Source organism: Aegilops tauschii, chromosome 7 (assembly GCF_002575655.3).
Source record: "Aegilops tauschii subsp. strangulata cultivar AL8/78 chromosome 7, Aet v6.0, whole genome shotgun sequence".
Classification (NCBI taxonomy): Eukaryota; Viridiplantae; Streptophyta; class Magnoliopsida; order Poales; family Poaceae; genus Aegilops; species Aegilops tauschii.
Window position 1 is genome coordinate 648,056,123 of NC_053041.3, and position 14,354 is coordinate 648,070,476.

General features: G+C 44.7%; 1 protein-coding gene across 1 annotated transcript; it reads left to right on the forward strand.

Moving 5' to 3' along the window:
- Positions 1–4,815: 4,815 nt before the first annotated feature.
- On the forward strand, positions 4,816–7,921 carry LOC109779281 (UDP-glycosyltransferase 91B1). Its single transcript, XM_073504687.1, has 4 exons — positions 4,816–5,437; positions 5,511–5,681; positions 6,220–6,507; positions 6,820–7,921. Exons 1-4 carry the CDS (start codon positions 4,994–4,996, stop codon positions 7,420–7,422), a joined length of 1,506 nt encoding a protein of 501 aa, XP_073360788.1. The 5' UTR covers positions 4,816–4,993; the 3' UTR covers positions 7,423–7,921.
- Positions 7,922–14,354: the final 6,433 nt, after the last annotated feature.

The window sequence follows — 14,354 nt, forward strand, 5'->3', positions numbered from 1 at the left end:
CAGCGCACACAAACTTGTATTAAAAAAAGACGTCTCATGGTCCAGTCATGGTAACATAAGTAATTTTTTGTTAATTCCAAATCAGTTGCAGTACACGAGGTTATTATTAGTCGGAATAACCCTTGCGAAGGTACCAAAAAACATTTTAATCATTAGCGGCGCCTTCGAATTTCATATTTTTATTGTTGTTGTCCACAGTATATCTGAATGAGCACGTTACATCCATAAAATCTCTAAGCTCCATGGGAATAGAAGCCTCTGAGGAGCTTTGGATTTCCTTCCCGCTAGTCAGTGCGAGGTCGTGGGCTTGGGGGGGGGGGGGGGGGGGGGGGGGATGTAAACTGGTCAAACCTTGCGCTGTGTGTCGCTCGTGCGAGGGAAATTCACGAGCCTGGTGGATAGGTGGAAAATCGCCCCGAGAGGAAAAATTGAGGTTGCTCTCTCCTCTCTTTCCCCAACTGCGCTGACAGCTCCCTCTCGTGCGCCCCGTTAACCTCTTGGTGGCCACCGTCGCGCTGATGCTCATCCTCGATCAGGAAGGAGGATGACACTGGTCGAGTAGCTTGGTAGGGTAGCACCAACTGTCGTGCATAGATAGGCATCCGCCTCCCATGCCCATGAAATCCTTGTTTTGGTCCAGCTTCAGTCATCCCCTAGAAAGCCACCCTAGGAACTAACTCAAGGCCAGCAACAAGCAACCTGCTGAAAGTGGATGGCCACCACATCTCTGTCCAAGCCACTGCTCTATGGAGGATTAAAACCCTATAACCACGTCATCTTAGTACAGACTGCGCCATGCTCACCTTCTAGGTTGTCGAGGCAATTGACAATTTTTTTGTGGTATTTAGTCAGTTGATAGATTAAAGAGTTTCCCATTTCTTTTGACAAGTTTGCTACACTACTTTGAAAGATGGTGATGACATCAGTTTGTAAGCGTGTTAGAAAACATGTACATAAACATACTAGAAGAGATTAGTAACTTGAAGTTGCTAGAAGCTCTTCAACTCCCTAGATGCAAGTTTACTGGAACCATCCTTTGGTCAATTGGTGGTCTCATAGTTTAAACCTTTTCTAGTGCAAAACATGTTTTCCTTTAAGTTGTGTGGCTCATTTGGCCTCTATTAGTTTGTACTAGAAATTGGACGGTTCATTGTAGTCCAGCGTGCAAACTAAATATTTCAAAACAAGCTCATAAGCATTACCGGTAGTTGTTTGAAAACATATATTTAAGTTACAATCAGAGATGATAACATGTGGATATTCATTGATGCATTTAAATATGTTGTGTGTATTGATTCCATAGTGATTTGCCAATGTGCATCATAATAAAAAGCTCCAAATGTAATTATTGTTAGGTAATGTGTCTCTTGCTATAGTTCTTTCTGCACTTGCTTTACCCCTACATGTCTGCACATTTTTATTCTGTGTGCTTGTTTCAATATGATTTTCCTCTTATATGAAGTAAATTAGGGAATATGATGGTATAACAGTATCCCATTGTCTCAGTTACATTCTCTAGAAGTTTTTACTTCGATTTTTATTGTAGCACTGGTGGATAGCCAACTGTGGCTATTATGTTCCGAATGTGTGGGGTTGTGCTACCATAAGTTAGCACCTTACATTGTACCATTTTGGCATGTCCACTTGACTAAGTGAAACTGTGTCTGTTTCGCAAAACAGAAAATCCATTATAAAAGACCATGCGTAATTTTTTACCCGGCATGTTCCACATATCTTGTTTTTGATGCTTTACCTCTTACTTTGGATAGACTTAAACATTTTTAGGTCACTTTATCTTGATGCAGTCGGATTAGAGTCAGATGTGTATGTTGGTTTTAGAAAGTTGCACGTATACATTATTTGAACTTATCCTTCGGAATTGAAATTGTGTTATGGTTTCAAAAAAGTCAAAGAATTAGATTATTGTTGCTTACCCAATCAGAAAATGGCTTACACAAACTCTTGGATGACAGTTCCATTTCATAAGGTAAGTATTATCTCCATTGCTTAGTCCTGATTTGTGTAGCTATATGATATGCAATTCCATCGATCTTATGCTAGTCATAGCTTCCAAATTCCAATGGTCAGTACCAGCCACTAAACTAACAGAAGAAACTAAATTATAACATATTTATTGGATGTATTCATATGATTTGCATAGTTCTGCAAAGTTTTAAATAACTGGAAGGAATGTGCTTTGACCGTTAATCATAACATAGTAACGATGCCTTAAAAACACCTTGGTGTATTTATAGAAAATTTAGGGTAAGCTTTGCCTAAAAAATTGCCCCTCCCCTCTCCTATGAAGGTATAATAATGTGATCAAACATTGTTGCCATGCCACGGGGAAAGAATATTTAGAAATGAGTTCTTCCAAATAAGTTTGAACCATGTGAGGTAAAAATTAAGTGAACTGATATGAAAGTATGCTTCAGGTGGAATGCAAGCTCCTTGGGATAATATGGGATGCAAATGCACCAGATAACTTTTTTGTTGACCCAATATGCATGCATGGACATGTGTATTCCAAACATTTTCATATTGTACCAAAATAGAGTTACTCGTAAATCGTGCTTGTAGAAGTGATCAATGATTCTATATTAATTCAAAGATGACCTGGTTTCTCCATGGGCTTATATTGTTATCCTATAGTATACTTAAGTAGATTGTGTTAATGCAACTTTTATTACATTGATCTTGTGTAAATGAGTTTCTCACCTTTACTTCCATGAAAATATCGTATATAATTATATAACCAGAGGTTTAATATTTCTCATTGATGTGCTTTTGTTGTCAATTTTTGTCTACCATGATCATGTGATCGATTATGTTTGTTCACCCAGGACTATTTTCTTATACAAGAGGAATTAACGATACTACTATAGGCACACAAAACAATATTCGGTCCAAAACATAAAATTAAACATATAGACAAACTACATATTGAAAGTAAAATGATCAACAATGTCGAAAAATGGCATGACAAAGCGCGTGATTGCTTCTAGCAGAGCCTATTGTGAAAGCACCACTCATGGTGAGATTCCAGCACAAAAATATTGGCCTTGAGGTAGTTGGACTATAGCAACCGCCCCAACAACACATGCCATGATGCAAAGCGAGGACAAGCCAAATCTCGTCTACAGGAGAAGTTAGGCAGAAACATGATACTCACAAGTTTTTGACAATTCAAGTTATCGACTAATTAAATGTTCTAAGATAACATCCATTGGGTACTGAAATAAGAAATCAGAACACCATAAATCAATAAGAAATCGCAACCCCATAAATCAATTGTCAGTGATCAAACTACGCCACGACATTTGCACAACCATCCAATTTTCAAATATCCCACATACCCAAGGTAGACTACGCAAGCATGATGACAGGTGATGAAAATGTACATTATCCGTGAATAGTGGATAACTACACCTAAATATGATGACATGTCTACTGTATAGACTTTGGGAATCTTCAAGATCACCCGTACTCTATCTTATCTTACTAGGGAAGGGCTCAGTGCGGAAATGGAAAGTATCTAGTGAAATCCAGCATCACAATGATTAGGGAGATTGTTCCTTATTTCCGGTATCATCCTTCTACGATTACAATCGAAGAGAAGGTTGGGTCTAGCCCTCCAAAGGAAGCGTGTGTGTGTGTGTGTGCGCGCGCGCGCGCGCGCGCGCGCGTGCGTGCGTGCGTGTGTGTACTGCCAGTGATTGGCAGAGGGGAAATATGAGGAAAATTATTTAAAAAAATGCAATTTTCACGTCTGACTTTGCACAATACCTCTTGAAACAACATGTAAATTACGAAAAATAAGAAACAACGCTGCTTTGTTTCTTCAAGTGGAAATTCATAACAAAGCTCCCAAATGACAGTTTGACATAGAGCTAAGAATATACTATATCAAGTGGTCAAACTATGAAGGAGTACTATAGTACAGGTAGGCCCGCAAAGTTTTTATCCTTCCCAAGAAAGGCAACTCCTAAGCGACAAGGGCTTCCTTCCTCCTGTCGGCGATGTCATCTGGCTGCCACATCTCCTATGGCCTTTGGGCCATGGAGGCACGATGGACCCTAGGCCTTGGTGGTGAGAGGGCTCCTGCTCCGTTTTAGGTGTTTTTTGGTCGATTAGGGTATATATCCTGTTCACGAAGGCGAGGACGGAGGCGGCTTCCTGGAGATGGAATAAGGTCCACCCCACCTAGCCCCTGTCTGGCGCATCCAGCATCGTCGAAGGGCGAGTGGATGTGTCTCCAGCGGATCTCATGTGATTCGGTCGGTGTCAGTCTTCAGTGGATCTAGTCTTCGTCCGTCTGTGTTCGTGTGTATAGGTTGGATCCTTCCTATCTATGCTTCTCTTCATCGGCAAAGGTTGTTGTTTTTCTGGTGCGCTGGTCCGGTGAGGTCTTAGCACGTCCACTCATAGCTATCTACTACAACAACTTTTGCCTGGCACCGATGATGGAGGGGCGTTGACGACGGCGCGTCTTCGACTTATTATAATTGATCATGTATAGTTATAAAATATTTATTGAATATAAGTACAATAATAGAATGGAAAAAAACTCATGCATGATTGCATGTGGTGGTGGGTCTTTTCCATGCATAGTTGCATGTTGAGGTGGGCTTTATCCCATGCGTAATTGTATGATGATATGGCATGCTTGTATGTTGAGTTAAATAAGATAGTGATGATGAATTTTTTAGGTATATATAGGATATAGGATGAGTACATCAACTAGGTGGAACAAATGTACCACACCACATTATTGGTAGTGGAAGATCTAGAAAGTAGGACTAGGACCGTCGACTAGGACATATATTTCCAACAACAAAAGCACACATCACGATGGTTTTGATACTGAAGATAGGAAGTACAAGCACTTCGTTCAAGTTCGCAATATAATTGTGGCGCGGTCGTCTCCCTCCCTCCGCCGTAAAGAAATATAAGAGCATTTCCACCTCTCCACGGCTGTCTCCGCCGGGACGCCATGGCAGAAGCCAGCACCGAGGCCACCGGCGCAGCGCCTCCACCTCTCCACGTCGTGGTGTTCCCATGGCTAGCGTTCGGCCATTTCACCCCCTTCCTCGAGCTCTCCGAGCAGCTCGCCAGGCGCGGGCACGCCGTCACCTTCGTCTCCACGCCGAGGAACGTCGCCAGGCCGAGGCCCGTCAACCCCCGCATCCGCCTCCTCCCCCTGCCCCTGCCGAGCGTCGACGGCCTGCCGGACGGCGCCGAGTCCACGCCCGACGTCCCGCCAGAGAAGGTGGACCTCCTCAAGGTGGCGTTCGACGCCCTCGCCGCCCCTTTTGCCCGCTTTCTTCACGAGGCTTGCGCCGGCGGGGACGGCGCGACGGAGTTCGGCAAGAGGCCCGACTGGATCTTCGTCGACTTCGCACACTACTGGCTCCCACCCATCGCTGAGCAGCACAAGGTACATGCATAGCTTTTCCATGGCGTACGTGCATGGCTCCCATCCCATCACCATGCTCCATGCTGGCTTGCAGGTACCGTGCGCCTTGTTATACATCTGCCCGCCGTTCGTGGCCTTCATCGGCCCCACGGCGGCGAACGAGGCGCACCCGCGGACGACAGCAGAGGACCTGATGGCGCAGCCGCGGTGGATCCCGTTCCCGACCACCATCGCCCACCGTCTCCACGAGGCCAAGGACATGCTAGTCCAGACTGTTGGTGTTAACCATTGTTGTTTAGGTGTGTGTGCGTCATGTTTATTTCCAGTTCATCCATGTAGTTGAAGCTGCGGCAGTGTGTGCATGTAGAGTTGTGTTCACGTGCACAATGCAAAGCTAAATGGGTTGTGATTAGTTAGCTGCATGTGTCAGTCTTCCAGCCGGCCGAGTTGTGTAGCAGACCAGAGATGGAGAAAGAAGCGGGCGCAGACAGTTGCGGCATGCATCAAGTGGGGGCTTATCCATCTGCAAAAACTTGGGAGTGACTCAAAGTCTGTACGTGTGAGCAGTTAGTGGAGAGATTAGTGGGTCAAGCCGTTAGTGGAGAGATTAGTGGCTTGACCGGTGCGTTTGCATGCTAGCTAGTGCGTGTGTTGGCTGCTCTATTTAATCCCGTGTAATCCAGTTCATTCAGTGTGAGAAGAAATACAGAAAAGGCACAAGTGTGCGTGGTGCCAAGTTCGTGAGTGTCTCTTCTACCTCCTATGCGTGAGTTCATCTCCTACCTTGGGCAGAGATTACACAGACGTTCCCCGCCAACGCGTCCGGCCCGTCCGACGCCTGCCGGCTCTGGCAGACGGAGCAGCGCTGCCCGCTCGTGATCCTGCGCGGCAGCCGCGAGGTCGACGGCCCGCTCTGCGGCCCCTTCCTCGCCGACCTCTTCGGCAAGCCCGTCGCCCTCTGCGGCCTCCTCGCCCCATACGACGCCGCGCTCGCCGCCCAAGAAACAGTCGACGACGAGAGCGAGAGCCAAGGTTTTGGTTACCGAATGAGGCAATTTTACCGAGGGGGACGGATAAATGTGGTTACCACGGTTACCGAGAAATACCGAGAATATTTCGAGCGAATTTTATAGTTGAATTTTGAATTCAAATAAGTGAATGAACGAATATTCGAACCAGAGACCTCTCAAAACAGGAACTAGGTTGCTACCAACATGCCAGAACCAACTCTCATGGTATTAATTAGATCCTACGTACTTTACTGTAAATCGAGTGTTTAAATTCAAAATTTTCAAAAAACTAGTATTTTTTGCTCGCTATGGCGATTTACCGAGGGGTACGGAAATACACGGTAACCATGGGAAATCTTGAAATTTCGACCGGTAACCAAAAACCTTGGCGAGAGCCTCATGCGCTGGCTGGACGAGCAGCCGGCGAGGTCCGTGATCTACGTCGCGTTCGGGAGAGAGGCGCAGCTGACCCGCCACCACGTCCGCGAGCTCGCGCTCGGGCTGGAGCTCGCGGGCGCGCGGTTCCTCTGGGCGCTGCGGGGGCCGAGCGCCGCCCTGCTCCCGGACGGGTTCGAGGAGCGCGTGGCCGTGGGCGGGCGCGGCGTGGTGCGCGCCGGGTGGGTGCCGCAGGTGCGCGTCCTGGCGCGCGGCGCGGTGGGCGCGTTCCTGACGCACGCCGGGCTGAGCTCGCTCACGGAGAGCTTCCTGTTCGGCCACCCGCTGGTGATGCTGCCGCTGTTCCTGGACCAGGGCGTGACGGCGCGCGGCATGGCGGCGAGGGGCGTCGGCCTGGAGGTGCCCAGGGAAGAGGGCGACGGCTCGTTCGGCAGGGACGACGTGGCCGCGACGGTGCGGCGGGTGATGGCGGAGGGCGAGGAAGGGAAGGCGTTCGCGCGCAACGCCGGGGAGCTCCAGGCGGTTCTCTGGGACAGAGCGAAGCAGGACGAGTACGTCGACGATCTGGTGGCAGAGCACTTGCTGCGCCTGCGCCTGTGATGCTGCCCCAGCGAGGCTGCTTCTCGTGGACAGTGAGTGTGCGATGCTCAGTGCTCAGTAATGCTATTCGTACGTACTTCCTCTGTAAAAAATAATAATATATAAAGTAAAATAATACGGTAAACGCTTTTATATTTCTTTACGTACCAGTCTTACAAAAAATCTAAGTGTAAGTTTTTTTCTAATAATTTGGATTGCTTTAGTTCAAAATAGCTTTCGATTATTTTCACCTTTTACTTCTGGGTAACGCTATATCTATGTAAATCCTTTTAGATATCTTAGATGAGAGCTAACGTGAAAGGCTTTGATTGGAAAAGAAAATGACATACCCCGAGTTAAATGCACATAACCACTACTTTTGTGTCACGATTTGTAAAAATCACCACTTTACAAAATACTAGTAGAACGCTCATGCGTTCCTACGGGCTACAATGCATATAAAACAAGTGATTAAGATCGTGTATGCTCGTACGCCCGGGCGTGTTCAGACATCAAAAGTGGGCCCAACGATCTCTTCAACCATCTGGACGATCCGGGCTCTCCCAAATTCCAAATCATGGGAAGAGGGGGGGGGGGGAGCGTTGTCTGGACGATCCGCCGTGTTATCTCCAACACGCATGCCCAATAGAAAAAGCCCACCACACGATGCATCCTTCCCTTTTTTCGTTGAACCCTCCACTCCCTCTCGATTTTCGCCATAGCAGGACATTTCTCGCTGCACCCTTCCCTTTTCCCGGCGAACCCTCCCCTCCCTCTCGGTTTTCGCCATCGCATGACATTTCTCGTTCGAGCCCTCTTCTTTTAAAATCGGATGACGTCCACCTCACCTTTGTCATGGCACCCTCTCTCCTTCACACTGTACTACCCCATGGACCGCCAAGGAGGAGTTCCCTGCCAATCTCTGCCATGATTCCTCCCCCCATGTTCATGGCAATGTGCCACTGCCATGAAGGGGCAGGAGGCGTGCGTTGCACGTGACGCCCCCCGAGCCAAGAAGGCGGATCCGTCCTGAGCCATTGCCATGTTGTAACATACAATATGTCTTGCATTACCACGCAACAAAAATATGAGATCCGTTGTTGGGCATGCAAGTAACTGATGTATCATAGTTCCCTGAGCATTTGGATATAACTTTAAAACGTTAATCTCAATTTTATAAATTATTGACGCGTCTAAAAATCAGTTCATCTCAATGCACACATGAAGTTTCTGATTCCTACTCCTTTCATGTTTATGCCCGTTCACACTTTCATACACAAATCGACTGTGAGCTGTAAGAAAGCAAGTAGCAAGTTATCAACTAGACAAAAAGTGATATATATATATATATATATATATATATATATATATATATATATATATATATATATATATATATATATATATGACAAATTTTATCTACCACCAGTGGTAGTTACCATCACTCGAGATTTGTATGTTGTATGTAGTATCTATCAAATTGGAGAGTATGTACGCGTAGTATGTAGTATATAAGAATGTTTAGATAATATATATAGTACTTTTTAGGTAGTATGCATCGTATTTTCAGTATGCCTCATTTTACGTACAAATATATATGTATTTCACAAATATAATAAAAATCATGGGCCAACTTGCAATTTTTTCATGTTACCCACTTTGGATTATCTTATATATAATATATGAACATATTTATAATGATAAAGTAGTATATAGAATACCATATGGTAGTGTATAAGACATGTGGGGTAACTACCCCTGGATGGTAGGATGGATTTTCCCTATATATATATATTCTGACAATAGAAAATCAGGAACTGTGGTTAGATTGATGATATTGATACAATAAGACAGGGAAGTCAATTGTGACGAAATCTCTTCATAAAAGAAAATTCAAGATTTCATCTTTTTTTAGGGAAATATGTGTTAAGAATTTATGGTTTTGATTTCTCCATTTAAACAGAGGACATGCTAATAATAAAAGAGTACAATGTCAGTTTTTGCTTTTTCATGATCATCATGCAGAATTAGATCATCATCATTACAAATAAGCATTACAATGTTCACATTTCCGAAGCATAACAATTGAGGTTTTGTGATTGTCACAAGAACATCAAAATAATAGCTGTGCATATATTTTCATGTGGTAGAATAATACTAATCTGCACTGTGAAATAACTAAAGCAAACTAAAAGTTTAATTCACTTGTCCTTAAGTAAAGTAGTGGTCTAAACGCTCTTATATTTGTTTGCGGAGGGAGTACATATATCATTTTAGTGTACACAAAACAAGAAAACCAAATATGCGAATACTAACTATGCATTTATCACCCAGTTCAGTATGAACTTGTAACCAAATATAAGGTTAAACAGGATGTTCATAAGATTTGTCAATATGGCACAGTGCTGCTTATTATATGCATCATCTATGCAGCTACACCAATAATAGAAAAAAATCACTCATTTTGTTTCTAAAGTTAACCAATGACGTATCTCACAACACTTGGTAGCACTTTGACCTACGTAAATCAGTAACACTGCATGCACAAGATATCATCAGTTTCGGAATTAAAAAACAGAGCACATTGTAGTAAGTCCTTGCATTTGGACTCACGAAATTCATCAGAAAAGGCAAATCAGATTCGTTCACATTACCTTGTAATGGCATTGATTACAGTAGTTTTCTATGCGGAAGAACCTGCAAAAAGGAAAGAAATGATTAGGATCTGAGACATTGGTGTTCTAGGAGTTAAGAGGAGGCACTAGTAGAAAAAGGGTCAAATGTCAAGCACATTAGTGCCGGTTTGCTTTTGAGCCGGCACTAATGTATGCATTAGTGCCGGTTCCAACGGCTAGCCGGCCGCTTTCATTAGTACCGGTTCGTGGCCGACCTTTAGCACCGGTTCATGCCACGGACCGGTACTAAAGTGAGTGGTGGCAGGATGTTGTCAGTCCGGGGCCCCTCCAGCACCTTCAGTACCGGTTCGTGGCACGAACCGGTGCTAAAGGTCGTCCTACATAAACCCTTCGTCCACCCGAGCTCGCTCTGTTCTTCCCCTTTCCCCTCTCCTCTCTGTTCTTCCCCTCTTCCTCTCGAGCTCATCACACATTTTGCCCAAAATTTGTCAAGATTTGAAGGCCCCCATCCATTCAAATGATCACAAAGGTTAGCAACTTTGTCCTTTCATCTTTCATTGCTAGATTAGCTCTTGCAATGCTTTGTATACTGATTAATTTATGAGTTTAGTAATTTGGGAGGAAATATATGTGCTAGTATTTGATTTATATGCAATTTGAGGTCAAAAATAACACTTAGTTTGCATATGTAGGTGTGGTTTACTTAGTGCCTTCTAAATCTCCATCGTAACCACAGTCGATCGCCCGCACCGTTCCGTCGCCAGCACCACCTTGTGGTGAGCCTCTTGTTCATGAATGTTTTACATTACCAAATTGATGTTTGTGTGATCTGGATATATAGTTACTCGTATAATTATCTTACCCGTACGTTGTTTGTTATACATAGTGCCATGGTTTTGATATCCGTCCCCGTCGGCCCTCGTCCTTGTTATGATTCAGATGTGGTATGTTCTCTTTTAAAATGAGTTGTTGCATTTCGTGTTTATGACAAATTATGCCCATCAAGTTGACATAGATATTTTTGTCTAGGAGGTTTGTGAACCGGAAATTCCAACCGACCCTATTGTCGAGAGGTTAAATTTAGTTGAAAGAGAAAACGAGTATTTGAAAGAAAAATTGAAAAGAATTTAGGGGGAGAAGATGGAATTGGAGTTGCATGTTGCCTATGTCGTCGATGATCACAAGATCAAGATGGAGAAAATGCGCTTGAAGATTAGAAAGATTAGAAAATATGCCATTGATAGTGAGGCTTGGTATCATTATGCTGTTGGATCAATTGTTACCTTAGTTGCGATCTTGATCGCATTTGTTGTTGCATTTAAATTCTTTAGTTAGAGAGTTATTTGTTTGTTGCATTTAAGTCTTGTATGAACTTTATGAATGAACTTTATGTATGAACTTGTAATAATTTGGTCTTTTCGGTGTTGTGTAATGAAGATGAGCCGACAATGGATGTACGATGACCGATGCTCTCCCGAGTTCATTAATGGCGTGCAAACTTTTCTGCTTGCGGCCGAGGCAAACAAACGGGCGGATGGTTTTATGCCTTGTCCATGTTTAGTCTGTAAGAATGATCACAATTACTCTACGTCAAGAACCATTCACGTCCACCTGTTTAAGTCTGGTTTCATGCCCCACTATAATGTTTGGACCAAGGACGGAGAAAGAGGGGTTATGATGGAAGACAATGAAGAAGAAAAGGACGACGACAGCTATCCTGGCCATGGCTTCCCTGAATACGATGATACAACAATGGGGGAAGAAGCTGAGCCGGCAATGCGGGAAGAAGCTGAAGAAGAGGCATGAGATGAGCCCGCTGATGATCTAGATCGAGCCATTGCCGATGCAAAGAGAAACTGCGCAAGTGATTTGGAGAAGAAGAAGTTGCAGCGCATGTTAGAGGATCACAAGAAATTGTTGTACCCGAATTGCGAAGATGACAAGAAAAAGTTGGGCACCACACTGGAATTGCTGCAATGGAAGGCAGAGAATGGTGTATCTGACAAGGGATTTGGAAAGTTGCTGGTAATGATAAAGAATATGCTTCCAAAGGACAACGAATTGCCCGAGAGTACGTACGAAGCAAAGAAGGTTGTCTGCCCGCTAGGGTTAGAGGTGCAGAAGATACATGCATGCCCTAATGACTGCATCCTCTACCGCGGTGAGTACGAGGATTTGAACGCTTGCCCGGTATGCGGTGCATTGCGCTATAAGATCAGGCGCGATGACCCTGGTGATGTCGAGGGCGAGCGCCCCAGGAAGAAGATTCCTGCCAAGGTGATGTGGTATGCTCCTATAATACCACGGTTGAAACGTTTGTTCCAAAACAAAGAGCATGCCAAGGCGATGCGATGGCACAGAGAAGACCGTAAGAAAGACGGAAAGTTGAGAGTACCCCCTGACGGGTCGCAGTGGAGAAAAATCAAGAGGAAGTACGGGAAGGAGTTTGCAGATGATGCAAGGAACGTATGGTTTGGTCTAAGCGCAGATGGCATTAATCCTTTTGGGGAGCAGAGCAGCAACCATAGCACCTGGCCTTTGACTCTATGTTTGTATAACCTTCCTCCTTGGTTGTGCATGAAGCGGAAGTTCATTATGATGCCAGTGCTCATCCAAGGCCCTAAGCAACCCGGCAACGACATTGATGTGTACCTAAGGCCATTAGTTGAAGAACTCTTACAGTTGTGGAATGGAACAGGTGTACGTGCGTGGAATGAGCACATGGGGGAAGAATTTGACCTAAAGGCCTTGCTGTTCGTGACCATCAATGATTGGCCTGCTCTCAGTAACCTTTCAGGACAGACAAACAAGGGATACCGCGCATGCACGCACTGTTTGGATGATACCGACAGTATATATTTGGACAATTGTAGGAAGAATGTGTACCTGGGACATCGTCGATTTCTTCCGAGCAGGCATCCCGTAAGAAAGAAAGGCAAGCATTTCAAAGGTGAGGCGGATCACCGGACGAAGCCTCGCCACCGTACTGGTGCTGATGTACATGATATGGTCAAGGATTTGAAGGTAGTCTTTGGAAAGGGTCCTGGCGGACAACCTGTTCCGAATGACGCTGACGGACGCGCACCCATGTGGAAGAAGAAATCTATATTTTGGGACCTGTTCTATTGGAAAGACCTAGAGGTCCGCTCTGCAATCGACGTGATGCACGTGACGAAGAATCTTTGCGTGACCCTGCTTGGCTTCTTGGGCGTGTATGGGAAGACAAAAGATACACCTGAGGCACGGGAGGACCAGCAACGTATGCATGGAAAAGACGGCATACATCAGGGTCATGCCAGCTATGCTCTTACCAAAGAAGAGAAGGAAATCTTCTTTGAATGCCTGCTCAGTATTAAGGTACCGTCTGGCTTCTCGTCGAATATAAAGGGAATAATAAACATGGCAGAGAAAAAGTTCCAGAACCTAAAGTCTCATGACTGCCACGTGATTATGACGCAACTGCTTTCGGTTGCATTGAGGGGGCTTCTACCGGATAACGTTCGATTAGCCATTGTGAAGCTATGTGCATTCCTTAATGCAATCTCTCAGAAGGTAATCGATCCAGAAATCATACCAAGGTTAGAGAATGATTTGGTGCAATGTCTTGTCAGTTTCGAGTTGGTGTTCCCACCATCCTTCTTCAACATCATGACGCACGTCCTAGTTCACCTATGCGAAGAGATTAACGTTTTGGGTCCTGTATTTCTACACAATATGTTCCCCTTTGAGAGGTTCATGGGAGTCTTAAAGAAATATGTTCATAACCGTGCTAGGCCAGAAGGAAGCATCTCCAAGGGCCATGAAAATGAGGAGGCATTGAGTTTTGTATTGACTTTATTCCTGACCTTAAGCCGATTGGTGTTCCTGAATCGCGGCATAAGGGCGGACTGAATGAAAAAGGCACGCTAGGAGGGAATCAAAAAATATGTATGGACGGACATTCTCTCACTGAAGCACACTACAGTTATACAGAATTCCGCCTTGGTGGCTCCGTATATGGACGAACACAAGAATTTTCTACGCTCCAAACACCCGAAGCGGTCTGATGACTGGATTACACGTGAACAAACCAGGAGTTTCGCCGGCTGGTTGCAGACACGTACCATGCATGACGCCTCTATTGAAGATGACCTGTACTCGCTGTCCCAGTTACCATCTTCGAATATAATGACTTTCAAAGGGTACGAGATAAATGGTAATACATTTTACACGATCGCCCAAGGTAAGAAGAGCACCAACCAAAACAGTGGTGTCCGCTTTGATGCAACAACCAAGACGGGAAAGGAAACATATTATGGTTACATAGAGGAGATATGG